The 22,311-nt window shown below is 54.9% G+C and overlaps 2 protein-coding genes across 2 annotated transcripts in view; both read left to right on the top strand.

Annotated features, from left to right (window-relative positions):
* The window catches only part of ATP2B3 (ATPase plasma membrane Ca2+ transporting 3), a 39,219-nt gene extending 23,531 nt beyond the window's left edge, over positions 1-15,688 (top strand). The window contains 4 exon segments of the mRNA XM_058822314.1: positions 719-794; positions 11,872-11,991; positions 12,047-12,232; positions 15,564-15,688. Coding sequence (XP_058678297.1) covers positions 719-794; positions 11,872-11,991; positions 12,047-12,232; positions 15,564-15,688 — 507 coding nt within the window.
* FLNA (filamin A) overlaps positions 12,054-22,311 on the top strand; it is a gene marked incomplete at its 3' end in the record, with an annotated part of 93,231 nt that continues 82,973 nt past the window's right edge. Inside the window, exons 1-3 of the mRNA XM_058822313.1 lie at positions 12,054-12,232; positions 15,733-16,112; positions 21,481-21,729. Of these exons, the coding sequence (XP_058678296.1) occupies positions 15,755-16,112; positions 21,481-21,729 (607 nt within the window). The remainder of the gene's footprint in view (positions 12,233-15,732; positions 16,113-21,480; positions 21,730-22,311) is intronic.

Raw genomic sequence — 22,311 nt, 5'->3', positions numbered from 1 at the left:
GGAATTTGGGGAGGGGGCTGCAGGGTTGGGGGGGGACTTTGGGGAAGTTTAAGGGGATTTTTGGGGGACAATTTTGGGGAGGGGGCTTGGGATTTTTGGGGTGGTTTTGAGGGGACTTTAAGGGGATTCTTAGGGGGATTTTGGGAGGAATTTGGGGAGGGGGCTTGGGAGGATTTTGAGGGAAGTTTATGGGGATTTTAGGGGGGAATTTTGGGGAGGGGTCTTGGGATTTTTGGGGTGCTTTGAGGGGACTTTAAGGGGATTTTTGGGGGGTTTTGGGGAGGAATTTGGGGAGGGGGCTCTGGGACCTTGAGCAGGTGGGGGGGGATTTTTTGGGGGGGGTTGGGGGGGATTTTTGGGGAATTTGGGGAGGGGTCTTGGAGTTTGGGGGGATTTTGGGGGAAGTTTAAGGGGATTTTTGGGGAGAATTTTGGGGAGGGGGGTTTAGATTTGGGGGAATTTTGGGGGGGCTTTGAGGGGTTTTTTGAGGGGGTGGAATTTGGGGAGGGGTCTCAGAGGATTTGGGTTCATGGGGGGAATTTGGGGTCCCAGAATGGGGCTGGGGGGGGGTCCCCGTGTCCAATGGGGGGGATTTGGGGGGGTCCCAAACCCCTTTTTGGGGGTCTCTGTTGTATTTTGGGGGGTGGGGGGGGTCAGACCCTCTGGGGGGAGGGGCTGTGACCCCAAACCCCTCCCCCCTCCCCTCCCCCCCCCCCAGGTTTTGGAGACCCTGGCCCAGCTCGGGGTCAGCGCGGGGGAGGTGACGCAGCTGGGGGGGGTCACCGAGGCCATCGGTGAGTATGGGGGGCACCCCAAAAACTGACCCTAAATACCCCCAAAACTGCCCTAAAAATACCCCAAAAACTGACCCTAAATACCCCCAAAATACCCCTAAAACTGCCCTAAAACTGCCCTAAAAATACCCCAAAAACTGATCCTAAATACCAAAAAAATACCCCTAAAACTGGCCTAAAAATACCCCCAAAATACCCCCAAAATACCCCTAAAACTGCCCTAAAAATACCCTGAAATCTGCCACCAAAACTGCCCCTAAAACACCCCAAAAATTACCCCAAAACTGCCACAAAAACTGCCCCAAAGTACCCCAAAACACCCTAAAAATACCCCAAAATACCCTAAAAATACCCCAAAACACCCTTTAAAAAACCCCCAAAATACCCTTAAAATACCCAAAATACCCTTTAAAAAACCCCCAAATACCCTAAAAATACCCCAAAATACTCTAAAAATATACCCCAAAACACCCTAAAAGTACCCCAAAATACCCTTTAAAATAACCCAAAACACCCTAAAAAATACCCCAAAATACCCTAAAAATATACCCCAAAACACCCTAAAAATACCCCAAAACACCCTAAAAGTACCCCAAAATACCCTAAAAATAACCCAAAACACCCTAAAAAAACCCCAAAAATACCCTAAAAATATACCCCAAAATACCCTAAAAATACCCCAAAACACCCTAAAAATAACCCAAAATACCCTAAAAATATACCCCAAAATACCCTAAAAATTCACCAAAATACCCTAAAAAACCCCCAAAAATACCCTAAAAAAACCACCAAAAATACCCTAAAAAGAACGCAAAATACCCTAAAAATTCACCAAAATACCCTAAAAATACCCCAAAAATACCCTAAAAATACCCCAAAACACCCTAAAAAAACCCCCAAAATACCCTAAAAATAACCCAAAATACCCTAAAAATACCCCAAAACACCCTAAAAAACCCCCAAAATACCCTCAAAAAAACCCCAAATACCCTAAAAATATCCCAAAATACCCTTAAAAATACCCTAAAAAACACCCCCAAAAAACCCCAAAAATACCCTAAAAAGAACCCAAAACACCCTTTAAAAAAACCCCTGAAATACCCTAAAAATAACCCAAAATACCCTAAAAAATACCCCAAAAATACCCTAAAAAAAAACCCCATAAATACCCTAAAAATACCCCAAAACACCTTAAAAAAAAAACTCAAAATACCCTTAAAAATACCCCAAAATACCCTAAAAAAAACCCAAAATACCCTAAAAAAACCCCATTGCAGGGGGGATCTTTTAGGATTGAGAGCTTTTATGGGATTTGAGCCTTTTTATGGGATTGGGATTTTCTTTTAGGATTTTAGGGGCCGGGGGGGGCGTCTGTAATGTGAATTTTTGGGGTGATTTTATAGGATTTCAACCATTTTAATGGGATTATTTTAGGAAAACTTCAAAGATTTCTAGGATTGGGGTGAATTTTTAGGATTGGGGCGTCTGTAATGTGAATTTTTAGGGTGATTTTATAGGATTTGAGCCTTTTAATGGGATTTTTTTAGGGAAACTTCAAGGATTTATAGGATTGGAGTGAATTTTTAGGATTGGGGCGTCTGTAATGTGAATTTTTGGGGTGATTTTATAGGATTTGAGCCTTTTAATGGGATTTTTTTCAGGGAAACTTCAAAGATTTCTAGGATTTGCTTGAATTATGGGATTGGGGTGAATTTTTAGGATTGGGGGGTCCCTAATGTGAATTTTTGGGGTGATTTTATAGGATTTCAACCATTTTAATGGGATTTTTTTTAGGGGAACTTTAAGGATTTATAGGATTTTGTTGAATTATGGGGTTGGGGTGAATTTTTAGGATTGGGGGTTCTGTAATGTGAATTTTTGGGGTGATTTTATAGGATTTCAGCCATTTTAATGGGATTTTTTTAGGGAAACTTCAAGGATTTATAGGATTGGAGTGAATTTTTAGGATTGGGGTGAATTTTTAGGATTGGGGGCGTCTGTAATGTGAATTTTTGGGGTGATTTTATAGGATTTCAGCCATTTTAATGGGATTTTTTTAGGGGAACTTTAAGGATTTATAGGATTTTGTTGAATTATGAGGTTGGGGTGAATTTTGAGGATTGGGGCGTCTGTAATGTGAATTTTTAGGGTGATTTTATAGGATTTGAGCCTTTTAATGGGATTTTTTTAGGGAAACTTCAAGGATTTATAGGATTGGAGTGAATTTTTAGGATTGGGGTGAATTTTTAGGATTGGGGCGTCTGTAATGTGAATTTTTGGGGTGATTTTATAGGATTTGAGCCTTTTAATGGGATTTTTTTCAGGGAAACTTCAAAGATTTCTAGGATTTGCTTGAATTATGGGATTGGGGTGAATTTTTAGGATTGGGGCGTCTGTAATGTGAATTTTTGGGGTGATTTTATAGGATTTCAGCCATTTTAATGGGATTTTTTTAGGGGAACTTTAAGGATTTATAGGATTTTGTTGAATTATGAGGTTGGGGTGAATTTTTAGGATTGGGGCGTCTGTAATGTGAATTTTTGGGGTGATTTTATAGGATTTGAGCCTTTTAATGGGATTTTTTTTAGGGAAACTTCAAAGATTTCTAGGATTTGCTTGAATTATGGGATTGGGGTGAATTTTTAGGATTGGGGGTCCCTAATGTGAATTTTTGGGGTGATTTTATAGGATTTCAACCATTTTAATGGGATTTTTTTTAGGGGAACTTTAAGGATTTATAGGATTTTGTTGAATTATGGGATTGGGGTGAATTTTTAGGATTGGGGGGTCCCTTTTAACCCCAAATTTTCATTTTCCCCCCCCAGCTCCCCAAATCCCCCCCCTGTCCCAGCGCTTCCATTCCCGGTAAGTCCGGGGGGGTTTTGGGGTTTTTTTTGGGGTTTTTTTTTGGGATTTTTAAGGAAATTTTGGGTACAAAAATGGGGATTTTGGCGGGGGGGGCTCCTTTGGGACCTCCCCAAATCCTGGCATTTATTTAGGGCCGGGGGGGGGTCATTATGTGAATTTTTTGGGGTGATTTTATGGGATTTGAGCATTTTTATGGGATTAGAACCATTTTAGGAGGGAACTTTTAGGATTTGGGGGATTTATAGGATTTCAGCCATTTAATGGGATTTTTTGGGGGGAACTTTAAGGATTTATAGGATTGAGGTGAATTTTTAGGATTGGGGGGGTCCCTTTGAACCCCAAACCCTTTTTTATCCCCCCCCCTGGACCGCACCATTGCCGGTAAGTCTGGGGGGGTATTTTGAGTTTTTTTTTGGGATTTTTAAGGAAATTTTGGGTACAAAAATGGGGATTTTGGCGGGGGGGGCTCCTTTGAGACCTCCCAAATTCCTGGCATTTATTTTAGGGCCGGGGGGGGTCTCTAATGTGAATTTTTTGGGGTGATTTTATGGGATTTGAGCATTTTTATGGCACTGGAACCATTTTGGGGGGGAACTTTTAGGATTGGGGGGATTTATAGGATTTCAGCCTTTTGATGGGATTTTTTGGGGGGAACTTTAAGGATTTATAGGATTGGGGGTGAATTTTTAGGATTGGGGGGGTCCCTTTGAACCCCAAACCCTTTTTTATCCCCCCCCCCTGGACCGCACCATTGCCGGTAAATCCGGGGGGTTTTTTTGAGTTTTTTTTGGGTTTTTTAAGGAAATTTTGGGTACAAAAATGGGGATTTTGGCGGGGGGGGGGCTCCTTTGTGACCTCCCCAATTCCTGGCATTTATTTTCGGGCCGGGGGGGGTCATTATGTGAATTTTTTGGGGTGATTTTATGGGATTTGAGCATTTTTATGGCACTGGAACCATTTTGGGGGGGAACTTTTAGGATTGGGGGGGTTTATAGGATTTCAGCCATTTAATGGGAGTTTTTGGGGGGAACTTTAAGGATTTATAGGATTGGGGTGAATTTTTAGGATTGGGGGGGTCCCTTTGAACCCCAAACCCTTTTTTATCCCCCCCCCCTGGACCGCACCATTGCCGGTAAATCCGGGGGTTTTTTTTTTGAGGTTTTTTTGGGTTTTTTTAAGGAAATTTTGGGTACAAAAATGGGGATTTTGGCGGGGGGGGGCTCCTTTAGGACCTCCCAAATTCCTGGCATTTATTTTCGGCCCGGGGGGGCCCCTGCCGGTGCTTTTCGGGCCCTATAAGGGCAGCGGATCCCGTGTTTACCCCGCGGCCGCCGTGACTCAGCCCGGATTCCAAAATTCCAAAATTCCAAAATTCCCACCCCGCCCCCTCCCCCCCCCGTGACGTCACCGCCCCCTCCCCCCCCCCCCAAATGTTCCCTCCCCCCTCCCCCCCCCCATTCCCAACCCAAATTCCAGGCGGGATGAGATCATTGGGATGGGGGCGGGGATGGGATTTGGGGCTTTTTGGGGCATTTTTGGGGCATTTTTGGGGCATTTTGGGGGGATTTTGGGGCATTTTGGGGATGGGGGAGGGGAAAAGGGGGGAGGGGAAATGGAGATTGAGACCCCCCCCCCTCCCCCCCCATGGGGAAATTTGGGATTGGGAGAAAAATTCCTAAAAAGGGATTTTTTTTAAAAAAGGATATCCTTAAAAAAGTCATTTTAGCGGGGAGGGAGGGAGGGAATTAATCCTAAAAAAAAAATATTTGAAAAAAATTTGGGGGGGAAATCCTAAAAACGGGGAGGGGGAAATGGAGATTGGGACCCCCCACAATTGGGAAAATTTGGGATTGTAAAAAATGGAAAAAAAATCCCAAAATAAGGAGGAAAATCCCTTAAAAAGTGATTTTGGGTGGAGAAATGAATCCTAAATAAAAAGGGTTTTGGGGGCAGAAATCCTAAAAAAATTTGGGGCTAAATCCTAAAAAGGGGGAGGGGAAAATGGAGATCGAGACCCCCCCCATGGGGAAAATTTGGGATTGGAAAAAATGGGGAAAAAATCCCTAAAAATGGGGAGGGGGTGGGGGAAATTTGGGATAGGGTGGGAAATCCTAAAAAAGGTGGAAAATCCCTAAAAAAAAGTGGGAAAATCCTAAAAAAAGGGGGAAAATTGCTAAAAAAAGTCCTTAGGGGGGGAAATGAATCCTAAAAAAATTTAGGGGGGGAAATCCTAAAAAAATACAGGGGGGAGAAATTTGGGAGATGCTGAAAAAAGGGGGATGAAAATCCTGAAAAAAATGGGGGAAAATCCATAAAAATAAAGGGAGAAATCCTAAAAAAAAATGGGGGAAATCCTAAAGAATAAGGGGGGGAAAATCCATAAAAATAAAGGGGGAAATCCTAAAAAAAAAGGGCGAAATCCTGAAAAATGGGGGGAAATCCTAAAAAAAAATGGGGGAAAATCCATAAAAATAAAGGGGGAAATCCATAAAAATAAGGGGGGGAAAATCCATAAAAATAAGCGGGAAAATCCTAAAAAAAAAAGGGGCGAAATCCTGAAAAAATGGGGGGAAATCCTAAAAAAAAATGGGGGAAAATCCATAAAAATAAGGGTGAAAATCTTGAAAAGTGGGGGGAAATCCTGAAAATTTTTGAGGGGAAATCCTGAAAAAATGGGGGGAAATCCTGAAAAAATGGGGGAAAATCCATAAAAATAAGGGTGAAAATCCTGAAAAATGGGGGAAAATCCATAAAAATAAGCGAGAAAATCCTGAAAAAATGGGGGGAGAAATCCTAAAAAAGTTTTGGGGATAAAATCCTAAAAAATTGGGGGAAAATCTTGGGAAAAAAAAGGAAAATTCCCTAAAATCCCCCGGGTGTCGTTGCAGGTGCGGCCGGAGCCGGCGGGACCAAGTGTGACACCGAGGGGACACCTGGGACACACCTGAGTGTGTGTGACACAGCTGAGTGTGTGTGTGTGACACCTGAGTGAGTGTGTGACACCTGAGTGTGTGTGTGTGACACCTGAGTGAGTGTGTGACACCTGAGTGTGTGTGTGTGACACAGCTGGGACACAGCTGAGTGTGTGTGTGACACACCTGAGTGTGTGTGTGACACCTGAGTGTGTGTGTGTGACACCTGAGTGTGTGTGTGTAACACCTGAGTGTGTGTGTGTGACACACCTGAGTGAGTGTGTGACACACCTGAGTGAGTGTGTGTGACACCTGAGTGTGTGTGTGTGACACCTGAGTGTGTGTGACACACCTGAGTGTGTGTGTGTGACACCTGAGTGTGTGTGTGTGACACACCTGAGTGAGTGTGTGTGACACCTGAGTGAGTGTGTGACACCTGAGTGTGTGTGTGTAACACCTGAGTGAGTGTGTGTGACACCTGAGTGAGTGTGTGACACCTGAGTGTGTGTGTGTGACACCTGAGTGTGTGTGTGTGACACAGCTGGGACACACCTGAGTGTGTGTGTGACACACCTGAGTGTGTGTGTGTGACACCTGAGTGAGTGTGTGACACCTGAGTGTGTGTGACACACCTGAGTGTGTGTGTGTGACACAGCTGGGACACACCTGAGTGTGTGTGTGACACCTGAGTGTGTGTGTGTGACACACCTGAGTGTGTGTAACACCTGAGTGTGTGTGTGACACCTGAGTGTGTGTGTGTGACACACCTGAGTGTGTGTGTGACACACCTGAGTGTGTGTGTGTGACACAGCTGAGTGTGTGACACCTGAGTGTGTGTGTGTGACACCTGAGTGAGTGTGTGACACCTGAGTGTGTGTGTGACACCTGAGTGAGTGTGTGACACACCTGAGTGTGTGTGACACACCTGAGTGTGAGTGTGACACACCTGGGACACACCTGAGTGAGTGTGTGACACACCTGGGGGACACCTGAGTGAGTGTGTGACACCCCTGAGTGAGTGTGTGACACACCTGAGTGAGTGTGACAAAACTGAGTGTGTGTGTGACACACCTGGGGGACACCTGTGTGTGTGACACACCTGGGGGACACCTGAGTGTGTGTGACACACCTGAGTGAGTGTGTGACACAGCTGGGACACCTGGGGGACACCTGAGTGTGTGTGACACAGCTGGGACACACCTGAGTGTGTGTGACACACCTGGGGGACACCTGGGGGACATCTGAGTGTGTAACACACCTGGGACACACCTGTGTGACACACCTGAGTGTGTGACACACCTGGGGGACACCTGAGTGTGTGTGTGACACACCTGGGGGACACCTGAGTGACTGTGTGACACCTGAGTGAGTGTGTGACACAGCTGGGACACACCTGAGTGTGTGTGACACACCTGAATGTGACACATCTGAGTGTGTGTGACACCTAAGTGTGTGTGTGACACACCTGGGGGACACTCTTAGTATGTGTGACACACCTGAGTGAGTGTGTGACACAGCTGGGACACACCTGAGTGTGTGTGACACACCTGGGGCACACCTGAGTGTGTGACACCTGAGTGAGTGTGACACCCCTGGGACACACCCGTGACCCCTCCGTGTGAGTGACATCATGACACGCCTGTGACACACCTGTGACCCCGTGACACACCTGTGTGTGACACCTGTGTGTGTGTGTGTGACCTGTGAGTGACACACCAGGGACACCTGGATGAGTGTGGCACCTGTCCCTGGGTGTGTCACAGGTGTCTCTGACTGTGTCACCTGTGTCCCCAGGTGTCACACCTGTCCCTGGGTGTGTCACACCTGTCCCTGGGTGTGTCACAGGTACCCCTGGGTGTGTCACACCTGCCCAGGTGTGTCACTGGTGTCTCTGAGTGTGTCCCACCTGTCCCTGGGTGTGTCACACCTGTCCCTGTCAGTGTCACACCTGTCCCTGGGTGTGTCACACCTGCCCAGGTGTGTCACAGGTGTCTCTGAGTGTGTCCCACCTGTCCCTATCCCTGTCCCCACTGCCCAGGTGTGTCACACCTTTGGTCCAACGTGGCTGTCCCAGGTGTCACACCTGTCCCCAGGTGTGTCCCACCTGTCCCTGACAGTGTCACAGGTGTCTCTGGCTGTCCCACCTGTCCCTGGGTGTGTCCCACCTGCCCAGGTGTGTCACAGGTGTCTCTGACAATGCCACCTGTGTCCCAAAGTGGCACACCTGTCCCTGTCACACCTGTCCCTGTCAGTGTCACACCTGTCCCCGGGTGTGTCCCAGGTGTCCCTGACAGCGTCACACCTTCCGTGTCCCCGTCCCACTTGTCCCCAAGTTTCACACCTGTCCCACCTGTCCCCAGGAGTGTCACAGGTGTCTCTGAGAGTGTCCCACCTGTCCCTGGGTGTGTCACACCTGTCCCCGAGTGTGTCACACCTGTCCCTGTCAGTGTCACACCTGTCCCTGGGTGTGTCACACCTGTCCCCGAGTGTGTCACACCTGTCCCTGTCAGTGTCACACCTGTCCCTGGGTGTGTCCCACCTTTCTGGCTGTGTCACACCTGTCCCTGTCGCCGCTGCCCAGGTGTGTCACCTGTCTGTTCCTGTCCCACCTGTCCCTGACAGTGTCACATCTGTCCCTGACAGTGTCACATCTGTCCCCAGATGTGTCCCACCTGTCCCCAGGTGTCCCCAGGAGTGTCACACCTGTCCCTGACAGTGTCACACCTGTCCTTGGGTGTGTCCCAGGTGTCCCCAGGTGTGTCCCAGGTGTCCGTGTCCCACCTGTCCCCAGGTGTGTCACACCTGTCCCTGTCCCTGTCCCACCTGTCCCCAGTGTGTCCCACCTGTCCTTGGGTGTGTCCCAGGTGTCCCAGGTGTGTCCCACCTGTCCGTGTCCCACCTGTCCCCAGGTGTCCCTGACAGTGTCCCAGGTGTCCCCAGGTGTGTCACACCTGTCTGTGTCCCACCTGTCCCCACGTGTGTCACACCTGTCCCTGACAGTGTCACACCTGTCCCTGTCCCACCTGTCCCCAGGTGTGTCACACCTGTCCCTGTCCCCAGGTGTGTCACACCTGTCCCTGATAGTGTCACACCTGTCCCTGTCCCTGTCCCACCTGTCCCCAGTGTGTCCCACCTGTCCCCAGGTGTCCCCAGGTGTGTCCCACCTGTCCGTGTCCCACCTGTCCCCAGGTGTCCCCCCGTGCCCGCCTGAGCCTCTCTCTGTGCTGCCGTTTGTGGGGGAGGGGACACAGCGGGGGGCGTGGCCTTGGGGGCGTGGCCTTGGATCCACCCAGAGTGGGCGTGGTCAACCGGGTGGGACAGGGGTGGGCGTGGCCCGGGGTGGGCGTGGCCCTGACCCCACCCAAGAGGTGACCCAGGTGTGACCCGGCTGTGGGCGTGGTCACAGCGTGGGCGTGGCTAAAGGGGCGTGGCCCAGGTGTGGGTGTGGCCAATGGGCGTGGCCGGGCACACCGGCAGGTTCGTTAATAGTCATTAGCACCGTAATTAAAATTTTGTTAATGAACGCCTCGTTAATGACTCTCCATTGATGAGACCCCGTTAATTTAACCCCTAATTAACCCCTCGTTAATGAACCCCCACAATGAGTCCCGTTAATGAGCTCCCCAGTAATTAACCCCATAATGAATCCCCGTAATGAGCCCCCAGTAATTAACCCAATAAGGACCCCCCCTTAATGAGCCCCCATTAATTAACCTGATAAGGAACCCCCGTTAATGAGCTCCCCAGTAATTAACCCCATAATGAACCCTGTGTGAATAAACCTCCTTTAATGAACCCCCAGTAATTAACCTGATAAGGAACTCCTGTTAATGAGCCCTCATTAATGAGCTCCCCAGTAATTAACCCCATAATGAACCCCCATTAATGAGCTCCCCAGTAATTAACCCAATAAGGAACCCCCTTTAATGAGCCCCCAGTAATGAGCTCCCCAGTACTGCCCCGTTAATGAACCCGCATTAATTGCCCACTAATTAACCCCAGAACTCCCCCGTTAATTAACCCCCATTAATGAACTCCCCAGTAATTAACCCCACAACTCCCCCCTGTAATGACTTTTTCCTTAATTAACCCAAATTAGCGCCGGAACCCCCCCCGGGCCCCTTTCCTCCATTAACCCCTGGTGTGCCGCGATAACGACCCCGTCCTTAATTAGCCCGGTAATTAACGCCGCAATTAGCGCCGCCATTTCCCCCCCTCCCTTATCGGGGCCGCGCGGGGCTTCCTGAGGGGGGAGGGGCGGGAAACCAAAACCCACAGAGAGACCCCAGACCCAACAGAGACCCCAGAGAGACCCCAGAGAGACCCCAGACCCCATAGGGAGCCCACGGAGACCCCACGGAGACCCCAGACCCAACAGAGACCCCAGAGAGACCCCAGACCCCATAGGGACCCCCATAGAGACCCCATGGAGACCCCATGGAGACCCCAGACCCATCAGACACCCCCGACTCCATAGAGACCCCAGACCCCATAGGGACCCCACGGAGACCCCACAGAGACCCCATGGAGACCCCAGACCCTACAGAGACCCCAGAGACACCCCAGACCCCATAGGGAGCCCATGGAGACCCCAGACCCAACAGAGACCCCATGGAGACCCCAGACCCAACAGAGACCCCACAGAGACCCCATGGAGACCCCAGACCCCATAGGGACCCCATGGAGACCCCAAAACTTATAGGAACCCCCACAGAGACCCCAGAGAGACCCCAGACCCATCAGCACCCCCGACTCCATAGAGACCCCAAATCCCAGAGACCCCAGAGAGACCCCAGACCCCACAGAGACCCCAGAGAGATTCCTACAGACACCCCAAACCCCCACAGAGACCCCAGACCCTATAGAGGACCCAGAGCCCCCCTCCCACACTTTGGGGTCCCCCCCTCCCACCCCAAAGTGCCCCCCATAACCCCCCCATGGCCCCCAATCCCACCCACCGCCCCATGGGGGTCCCCCCAGACCCCTCCTTTGTGGGGTCCCCATAAATTCCTCCCCTCCCCCTTTAGGGGGTCCCCATTTTCCCCCCGGATCCCCCCCAGCCCCTCCCCAGAGCCCCCCCCCACCCCCCCCAGTTACCTCCATGGGGGTCCCCGGGACCCCTCCCCACCCCCTGAGCCCCCCAAATCCCCCCCGCATCTGCCCCTCCCCCTTTGTGGGGTCCCCAAATCCCCCCCGGACCCCCCCCAAATCCCCCCCCGGTCCCTCCCGCCCCCCCCCCCGTTCTCCCCCCGTTCCCCCCCCCGGGGCGGGGCTCGCTCCTCTCGTTACCAATTAAGGCTCCGCGCGCGCCGCGCGAGCCCCCCGGTACCGGCACCGCCACCGCGCGGGGCCCCCGAGCCCAGCCCGGCACCAGCACCGGGAGCAGCACCGGGAGCACCGAGCCCAGCCCGGCACCGGCACCGGGAGCACCGGGACCCTCCAACCTAACCCCGGTACCGGCACCGAGCCCAGCCCGGCACCAGCCCCGGGACCACCGAACCCATCCCCGGGACCGGCACCGGGACCGGCAACAGCCCCGGGATCACCGAACCCACCCCCGGGACCGGCAACAGCCCCCGGGACCCCACCGGACCTACCGGGGACCGGCACCGGGACCGGACCCCGACCCAGCCCGGGAGCACCAGAACCGAGCACCAGGTGAGGACCCCCCCCCAGCACCGCCCTCCCCCGGGACCCCCGAGCCCCCGGGACCCCCCCGAGCCCCGGGACCCCCGGGACCGGCACCCCTGGGTGGCACCGACCCTTGGGACCCCCCGGCGACCGAGCCCGAGGACCCCCGGGACCACCGAACCCCCCAGGGACCGACCCAGAGCCCTCGGGGACCCCCAGGAGCTCCGAAACCCCCCGGGAAGCGACCCCAGACCCCCGAATTCCCCCCAGGGACCGACCCCCCGGTGCCGCCCCCCGCAGGATCGGGGGTTTGGAGGGGTTTCGGGTGGAGCACCCCCGAGTTTGGGGCTCCCCCGGGAATGGGGCTGCGGGACCCCCCTAAGGGGCGACCCCGGATTTGGGGTCCGAGACCCCCCCTGAGAGCCCCCTGGGGGGGGGGCGTTTTTAGGGAACCCCTCAAAATGGGGCTGGGGGATCCCCTTAAGGGATGACCCCCGATTTTGGGGGACCCCCCCCCCTTGAGAGATCCCTGGGGGGCGTTGGGAGGGGATCCCCCCTGATGGGGTTGGGGACCCCTCTGAACGGGACCCTCCTGCCTTTTTGGGGGGGTTTGAGGAGCCCAGGGTGGCCAGGCCCCCCCTTTTTGGGGTCGGGGGCCCTTCTCGGGGAGTCTGGGACCCCCAGAATGGGGAGAGGACCCCCCCCCCCCCCCAAATTAGGACAAATTGGGGGGCGGCAGAGCAGGGGTGTCCCCAAACTGGGGCACCCTGGAGGCCACCAAAGTTCGGGGATGCCCCAAAAGGGGGGGGCTTGGGGAGGGTCCCCCCATCACCGGGGTCTCTCATCTTGGGGATGCCCCGATGGGGATGCTCAGGGGGTTCCCCATTATTGGGGTCCCTCATTATTGGGGGGTCCCCCTTCACTACAAGGATTTCCCCATTATGGGATCCCTTCGATTTGGGGGTCCCTCACTATGGGATCCCCTCCTTGTGGGGCTCCCTCATTAAAGGGATCTCTCATTTTGAGGGTCCCCAATTATTGGGGTTCCCCATTAGAGGATGGCCCATTCCAGACCTCCGTGACTGCCACATCCCCCATTACTGCGGTCCCCCGTTATTAGGACCTCCCATTATTAGCACCCCCTGTTTTGGGGCTCCCCCATTATTAGCATCCCATCTTATCAGCATGCTCCGTTTTGGGATCTCCCATTTTGGGCTCCCCCATTATTAGGACCCCTCATTATTAGGATCTCCTGTTTTGGGCTCCCCCATTATTAGGACCCCTCATTATTAGGATCTCCTGTTTTGGGGTTCCCCATTACTGTGATCTCCCATTACCGCCATCCTCCCCCATTAGGATCCCCCATTATTAACACTCCCCGTGATCGCACTCACCCGTTATCAGAATCCTCTGTTATTACGATCTCCCGTTATTAGGATCTCCCATTTTGGGCTCCCCCATTATTAGGGCCTCCTGTTTTGGGGTCCCCCATCATTAGGACCCCCTGTTATTAACACTCCCCATTATTGCACTCACCCATTATCAGGATCCCCCGTTATCAGGGTCTCCCGTTTTGGGGTCTTCCATCATTAGGATCCCCCATTATTAACACTCCCCGTTATCGCGCTCACCTGTTATTAGAATCCTCCGTTATCAGGATCTCCCGTTATTAGGATTCCCAGTTATTAATGTTCCCCATTATCACGATCCCCCATTTTTAGGATCTCCCATTTTGGGATCCCCCATTATTAAGATCCCCTGTTATTAACACTCCCCATTATCACGCTCACTCGTTATTAGAATCCTATGTTATCACGCTCCCCCATTATCAGGATCTCGCATTTTGGGATCCCCTGTTATTAGGATCCCTCATTATTAACACTCCCCGTTATCGCGCTCACCCGTATTAGAGTCCTCTGTTATCAGGATCTCTTGTTTTGGGGTCGCCCCTTATTAGGACTCCCCGTTATTTGTACCCCCCATCATTAGGACCCCTCATTAGTAATATTCCCCATTATCGCACTCACCCGTTATCAGGACCCCCCGTTATCGGGATCTCTGGTTATCAGTATCTCCTGTTGTGAGGGTCCCCCATTATCTGGATCTCCTAAGGGCTCCCCTTTTCTCGTTATTGTGCTCACTCATTATTAGAATCCTCTGTTATGCGGATCTCCTGTTATTAGGCTCCCCCCATTATTAGGATCTCCTGGTTTTGGGGTCCCCGTTATCCTGATCCCACGTTATTGGGCTCCCCCATTATTAGGATCTCCTGGTTTTGGGGTCCCCGTTATTAGGATCTCCTGTTATTGGGATCCCCCATTATTAGGATCTCCTGGTTTTGGGGTCCCCGTTATCCCGATCCTTCATTATTAGGATCCCCCATTATTAGGATTCCCCGTTATTGCGCTCACCCATTATTAGGGTCTCCCGTTATTAGGATCCCCCATTACTGTGCTTCCCCGCTATTAGGCTCCCCATTATTAACACTCCCCGTTATTGCTCTCACCCGTTATTAGAATCACCCGTTATCTGGGTCTCCCATTATTAGGGTTCCCCGTTATTGGGCTCCCCCATTATCAGGATCTCCCATTTTGGGCTCCCCCATTTCAGTCTCCCCCGCTAATCCCTCTCTCCCCTCCCTCCGTTATCCGGATCCCCCAATATTAGGATCTCCCTGTTTTGGGGTCCCCGTTATCCGGATCTCCCGTTATTAGGATTCGCCGTTATTAAGGTTCCCCGTTATCAGGCTCCCCCATGATCAGGATCTCCCGTTATTAGAATCCTCCATTATCAGAATCCCCCATTCACCGGATCTCCCGTTATTAGGATTCCCCATTATTAAGGTTCCCCCTTATCAGGCTCCCCCGGTTTTGGGGTCCCCGTTATCCGGATCTCCCGTTATCAGGGTTCCCCGTTATCAGGCTCCCCCATGATCAGGATCTCCCGTTATTAGGGTTCCCCGTTATTAGGGTTCCCCGTTATCAGGCTCCCCCATGATCAGGATCTCCCGTTATTAGGGTTCCCCGTTATCAGGGTTCCCCGTTATCAGGCTCCCCCATGATCAGGATCTCCCCGTTATTAGGGTTCCCCGTTATCAGGGTTCCCCGTTATCAGGCTCCCCCATGATCAGGATCTCTCCGTTATTAGGGTTCCCCGTTATCAGGATCTCTCCGTTATTAGGATTCCCCGTTATCCGGATCTCCCGTTATTAGGGTTCCCCGTTATCAGGCTCCCCCACGATCAGGATCTCCCCGTTATCAGGGTTCCCCGTTATCAGGCTCCCCCATGATCAGGATCTCCCCGTTATTAGAATCCTCCATTATCAGAATCCCCCGTTATCCGGATCTCCCGTTATCAGGCTCCCCCACGATCAGGATCTCCCCGTTATCAGGGTTCCCCGTTATCAGGGTTCCCCGTTACCCGGCTCCCCCACGATCAGGCTCCCCCGTTGCTCCGCCGCCCCCGTTCCCGTTTCCCCGCTAATCCCCGTCTCCCTCTCTCCCCTCCCCTGTCCCCTCCCCGCGCAGCTCCCGCCCCCGGCCCCGCACCATGAGCGCGGCCGCGCCGGGCGGGCGGGGCCGCTCGGAGGCGGCGGCGGCAGCGGAGCCCGCCGAGATGCCGGCCACCGAGAAGGACCTGGCCGAGGACGCGCCCTGGAAGCGCATCCAGCAGAACACCTTCACCCGCTGGTGCAACGAGCACCTCAAATGCGTCCAGAAGCGCGTGGGGAACCTGCAGACCGACCTGGGCGACGGGCTGCGCCTCATCGCGCTGCTCGAGGTGCTCAGCCAGAAGCAGATGGGCCGCAAGTACAACGCGCGCCCCACCTTCCGCCAGATGCAGCTGGAGAACGTCTCGGTGGCCCTGGAGTTCCTGGAGAGGGAGAACATCAAGCTGGTGTCCATCGGTGAGCGGCTGGGGGGGGGTCGCAGGGGATGGGGAGGGGGCGGGAGGGGCGGCCCGGAAGGTTTGGGGGAGCTGGGAGTTACGGAGGAGTTGGAGTTATGGAGGAAAAAATGAGATTTGATTGGTTTATTTGGGGAGAAAACGTCTCAAAAGAGGGTTAGAAATTGGGGAGGGGGCCAAAGGGGATGGGGAGGGGGCCGGAGGGGCGGCCCGGAAGGTTTGGGGGAGCTGGGAGTTACGGAGGAGTTGGAGTTATGGAGGAAAAAAAAGAGATTTAAGTGGTTTGTTTGGGGAGAAAACGTCTCAAAAGAGGGTTAGAAATTGGGGAGGGGGCCGGAGGGGCGGCCCGGAAAGTTTGGGGGAGCTGGGAGTTACGGAGGAGTTGGAGTTATGGAGGAAAAAATGAGATTTGATTGGTTTATTTGGGTGGAAACGTCCCAGAAGGAGCTCAGAAATTGGGGAGGGGGCGGGAGGGGCGGCCGGGAAGGTTTGGGGGAGCTGGGAGTTATAGAGGAGTTGGAATTTTGGGGTAAAAAATGAGATTGGAGTGGTTTGCTTGGTGAGGAAATGGTGGAAACGTCCCAGAAGAGGCTCAGAAATTGGGGAGGGGGCCGGAGGGGCGGCCCGAAAAGTTTGGGGGAAGTGGGAGTTATGGAGGAGTTGGAATTATGGGGTAAAAAATGAGATTTGAGTGATTTATTTGGGTGGAAACATCCCAGAAGGAGCTCAGAAATTGAGGAGCTCAGAAATTGAGGAGGGGGCGACCACGGCCCCCTGGAAACGTTCACGGGGTGGGGAGGGGGTGAGAGTTGGAATTTTGGGGTAAAAAATGAGATTGGAGTGGTTTGTTTGGTGAGGAAATGGTGGAAACGTCCCAAAAGAGGCTCAGAAATTGGGGAGGGGGCGACCACGGCCCCCTAGAAAAGTTAGGGGGAGCGTGGGAGTTATGGAGGAGTTGGAATTTTGGGGTGAAAAAAGGAGATTTGAGTTGTTCGTTTGAAGAGAAAACGTCTCAAAAGGAGCCCAGAAATTGGGGAGGGGGCGACCACGGCCCCCTGGAAAAGTTTGGGGGGCGTGGGAGTTGGAATTTTGGGGGGAAAAAATGAGATTGGAGTGATTTACTTGATGAGGAAAGGGTCGAAAAGTGCCAAAAGGGGCTCAGAAATTGAGGAGGGGGCGTGAGACCACCCCCCAAAAAAAGCTGCGGGCGTGGGAGTGACGGAGGAGTTGGAATTTTTTTGGGGGGAAAAAAAGGAAATTCGAGTGGTTTGTGTTGGTGAAAATGAGGTGAAATGCCCTGAAAATGGGTCCGGAAATTGGGGAGGGGGCGTGCGACCACCCCTCAAAAAACTCTGGGGGGTTCGGGGCGGGATGAGGGGAAATGGGAATTGCGGAGAAAATCGGAGTTTTGGGGAAAAAATGGTGGAAAATGGTGAATTTTCGGAGATCGGAGGGTGGAAAATGGTGAATTCTGCCCAAAATGGTGAATTCTGCCCAAAATTGGGGAGGGGGCGCCTGCAGGACCCCCGGAAATGGTGGGGGGGGAACTGGGAGACCCCAGACCCCCAAAATGGGGAGAGGTCTCTGGGAAAGGGAAACTGGAATTGGTTTTAATGGTGAGGAGGGGGCGGGACCCCGACCCCAAAAGGCCCCGGAAATTGGGGAGGGGTCGTGGACGAGCCCAAAAATTTGGGGGGGGGTATCCGCTGGGAGACCCCAAAAATGGGGAGGGGTCTCCAAGAGGGAGAGAATCCAATTGATCCCGATTGGGGAGACCCCCTCCCAAAATAGACCCCGAAATTGAGGGGAGGGGTCCCAAAATTGGGGAGGGGGTCCTGGAGAGGCCGAACCTCCGCCGATCATTTCGGGGGGCGCAGAGACCCCTCCCCAAATAACCCCGGGGTGATACGGGGGGTCCTGAGACCCCTCCCCTTTATGGGACCCCCGGGAATAATTTGGGGACCCCCCCCCCCCATGTTTAGGGCGGGGCTTTGGAGACCCCTCCCCCCCAAAATCCCACCCTGGGGGGCTCCGTTTGGGACCCCCCCCCCCCAAAATTTGGGACACGCCCCTCATTTAGACCCCCCCCCCAAATTTACGACCCCTCCCCAATTTGGGACCCCAAAATTAAAGGGGGGGTCCTGGAGACCCCTCCCCACACAGGGGGCGCTCCCCCTTTTTGCAGGGCCCTGTTTGGGACCCCCTCCTCAATTTAGGACCCCCCCTCAATTTGAGACACCCCCCCCTATTTAAGGCCCCCCCCCCCCAATTTTGGATCTCCCCCTCCCCAGTTTGGGGCGACCCCAAAATTTAAGGGGGGGGGTCCGGTCCGGTCCGGAATTTGGGGAGGGGGCGCCGCTTTCGGGCTCGGGGGGGGTCCCGGGGGGTCCCGGAGGTTTTTTGGGGGGGGGTCCCGGGGGGGTGGGGCAGGGGGCGTGGCCTCAGCCGTGGCCGAGCCCTTATAAGGCCAAAAAATGCTGGAGCGGGGGGGAGGGGCCGCGGCCCATCCCCCACCCCGGCCCCGCCCCTCCCCCTCCCCCCAAAATCCGCCCCCAACCCCCCCCCGGAGCGGGGGCGGGGCCGGGCCGGGGCCCCTCCCCCCAAAAACCCGCGCGAGGGGGGCGGGGAACGGGGGAGACCCCGAGGGGGATCTGGGGACACCCGGGAGGGGCAAAAACCCCAAAAGGGACCCAAAAATGGGAATGGGAAACGGGGATACCCCAAAAACCCCAAAAGGGACCCAAAAACCCCAAAAGGGACCCCCAGAAACCCCAAAAGGGACCCCCAGAAACCCCAAAAGGGACCCAAAAACCCCAAAAGGGACCCCCCAAAAACCCCAAAAGGGACCCCCCAAAAACACCAAAAGGGACCCCAAAACAGCAAAAGGGACTCCCCAAAAACCCCATAAGGGACCCAGAAATGGGGACGGGAGCGGGGCACGGCCTCGAGACCCCACAAAACCCAAAAGGGACCCCAAAATTGGGAACGGGAACCGGGGACACCCCAAAAACACCAAAAGGGACCCAAAAACGGGAACTGGGGACACCCCGGACACCCCAAAAGGGACCCCAAAAATGGGACCGGGGTTTGAGGATAGCCCCGAAACCCCAACAGGGACCCCGAAAACGGGGACGGGAACTGGGGACACTCCGGACACCCCAAAAATCCTAAAAAGGATTTGGGGAGTGGCCCCGAGACCCCAAAAGGGACCCCAAAAGTGGGGCCGGGGACAGGACACGGCTGAGAGACCAAAAACCCCAAAGTGTCCCCAAAGTGTCCCCAAAGCAGCGACGGGGGCTGGGAACCGGCCCTGACACCCCGAAACCCCAAAAGGGATTTGGGGCCACGCCCGGACACCCCAAAAACCGCACGGGGGGGGGGGGCACAGCCCAAAACCCCAAACCGGGGACGGGAACTGGAACCCAAAAACGCGGCCGGGGTGTGGGGACACACCCGGGACACCCCAAAAACGCGGCTGGGGGTGGGGACACACCCGGGACACCCCAAAAACGCGGCTGGGCTGTGGGGACACACCCGGGACACCCCAAAAACGCGGCTGGGGGTGGGGACACACCCGGGACACCCCAAAAACGCGGCTGGGGGTGGGGACACACCCGGGACACCCCAAAACCACTCCTGGGGTGGGGACACACCCGGGACACCCCAAAAACGCTCCTGGGTGTGGGGACACACCCGGGACACCCCAAAATCCCAACTTGGGAACACGCCCAAAAAGTGTCACTGGGGACTTGGGGACACACCCGGGACCCCAAAATTCTCCACGGGGACCCCAAAAGCCCTGACAGGGTCCCCAGCAGGACCCCCTTGATGGCACTGCCACCCCCGTGCTGTGGCCTCGGGGTGTCCCCAAGTGTCCCCGACCTGAGCTGTGTCCTGTCCCCACCGCTGTGGTGGCACCGAGCTGTCACCTCCCCCGGGTGGCCCCTGGTGTCCCCTGTCCCTGTGGAGTGTCCCCAATGTCCCCAATCCCTGTGGCGTGTCCCCTGTCCTTTTGGGGTGTCCCCAATGTCCCCTGTCCCTGCAGGGTGTCCCCTGTCCCTGTGGCGTGTCCCCAATGTCCCCAATCCCTGTGGCGTGTCCCCTGTCCTTTTGGGGCATCCCGTGTCCTTTCAGGGTGTCCCCAATGTCCCCAATCCCTGTGGCGTGTCCCCAATCCTTTTGGGGCGTCCCCAATGTCCCCAATCCCTGCAGGGTGTCCCCTGTCCTTCTGGGGTGTCCCCAATGTCCCCAATCCCTGCAGGGTGTCCCCTGTCCCTGTGGAGTGTCCCCAATGTCCCCTGTCCCTTCAGGGTGTCCCCAATCCCTGCAGGGTGTCCCCTGTCCTTCTGGGGTGTCCCCAATGTCCCCAATCCCTGCAGGGTGTCCCCTGTCCCTGTGGAGTGTCCCCAATGTCCCCTGTCCCTTCAGGGTGTCCCCAATCCCTGCAGGGTGTCCCCTGTCCTTCTGGGGTGTCCCCAATGTCCCCAGTCCCTGCAGGGCATTCCCCGGTGTCCCCCCCATCCCGTGTCCCCCTGTGCCCCCCTTGTGTCCCCCCGTGTCCCCCCGTTTCCTGACATCCTCATCCTGCCATGTCACCCCCGTGTCCCCTGGTGCTCCTGTTCTCTCGTGTCCCCAGGGTCCCCATTGTCACCAATACCCCAAATACCCCTCATGTCCCCAAATGTCCCCAATGTCCCCCCCAGACAGCAAAGCCATCGGGGACGGGAGCCCGAAGCTGATCCTGCCCCAGTGTCCCCAATGTCCCCAATGTCCCTGATGTCACCAGTACCCCAATGTCACTGATAGCCCAGACACCCCCAGTGTGTCCCCGATGTCCCCCTGATGTCCCCGATGTCCCCAATGTCCCCCCCAGACAGCAAAGCCATCGGGGACGGGAGCCCGAAGCTGATCCTGCCCCAGTGTCCCCAGTACCCCACACACCCCAATGTCCCCAATGTCCCCGCTGTACCTGCTGTCCTGCTGTCCCCAATGTCCCCGCTGTCCCCAATGTCCCTGCTGTCCCTGCTGTCCCCAATGTCCCTGGTGTCCCCAATGTCCCCAATGTCCCTGCTGTCCCAAATGTCCCCAATGTCCCTGCTGTCCCTGCTGTCCCCAATGTCCCCAATGTCCCTGCTGTCCCTGCTGTCCCTGCTGTCCCCAATGTCCCTGCTGTACCTGCTGTCCCTGATGTCCCCAATGTCCCTGATGTCCCCAATGTCCCTGCTGTCCCCGCTGTCCCCAATGTCCCCGCTGTCCCCAATGTCCCCGCTGTCCCCGATGTCCCTGATGTCCCCGATGTCCCCAATGTCCCTGCTGTCCCTGCTGTCCCTGATGTCCCTGATGTCCCCGCTGTCCCCGTGTCCCCTCAGACAGCAAAGCCATCGTGGACGGGAACCTGAAGCTGATCCTGGGTTTGATCTGGACGCTCATCCTGCACTACTCCATCTCCATGCCCATGTGGGACGAGGAGGATGAGGAGGAGGCCAAGCGCCAGACGCCGAAGCAGCGGCTGCTGGGCTGGATCCAGAACCGGCTGCCGCAGCTGCCCATCACCAACTTCAGCAAGGACTGGCAGAGCGGCCGGGCACTGGGGGCACTGGTGGACAGCTGTGCCCCGGGTGAGGGACACTGGGATGGGCACTGGGATGGGCACTGGGGGCACTGGTGGACAGCTGTGCCCCGGGTATGGCAGGGCTGGGGACATTGGGGACACTGGGATGGGCACTGGGGGCACTGGTGGACAGCTGTGCCCTGGGTGAGGGATGTGGGGACACTGGGATGGGCACTGGGATGGGCACTGGGGACACTGGGATGGGCACTGGTGCCCATCACCAACTTCAGCAAGGACTGGCAGAGCGGCCGGGCACTGGGGGCACTGGTAGACAGCTGTGCCCCGGGTGTGGGATGTGGGGACACCAGGATGGGCACTGGGGACACTGGGAGTGCTGGGATGGGCACTGGGATGGGCACTGGGGACACTGGGGTGGGCACTGGTGGCACTGGTGTCCCCGGTCTGACCCTGTCCCCGTGTCCCCAGGGCTGTGCCCCGGGTGTGGCAATGCTGGTGGCACTGGGGATGGGTATTGGTGGCACTGGTGTCCCCAGTCTGACCCTGTCCCCGTGTCCCCGTGTCCCCAGGGCTGTGCCCCGGGTATGACAGTGCTGGTGGCGCTGGTGTCCCCGGTCTGACCCTGTCCCCT

Source organism: Ammospiza caudacuta, chromosome 32 (assembly GCF_027887145.1).
Source record: "Ammospiza caudacuta isolate bAmmCau1 chromosome 32, bAmmCau1.pri, whole genome shotgun sequence".
Classification (NCBI taxonomy): Eukaryota; Metazoa; Chordata; class Aves; order Passeriformes; family Passerellidae; genus Ammospiza; species Ammospiza caudacuta.
This window is presented reverse-complemented; position numbering and strand designations above follow the sequence as displayed.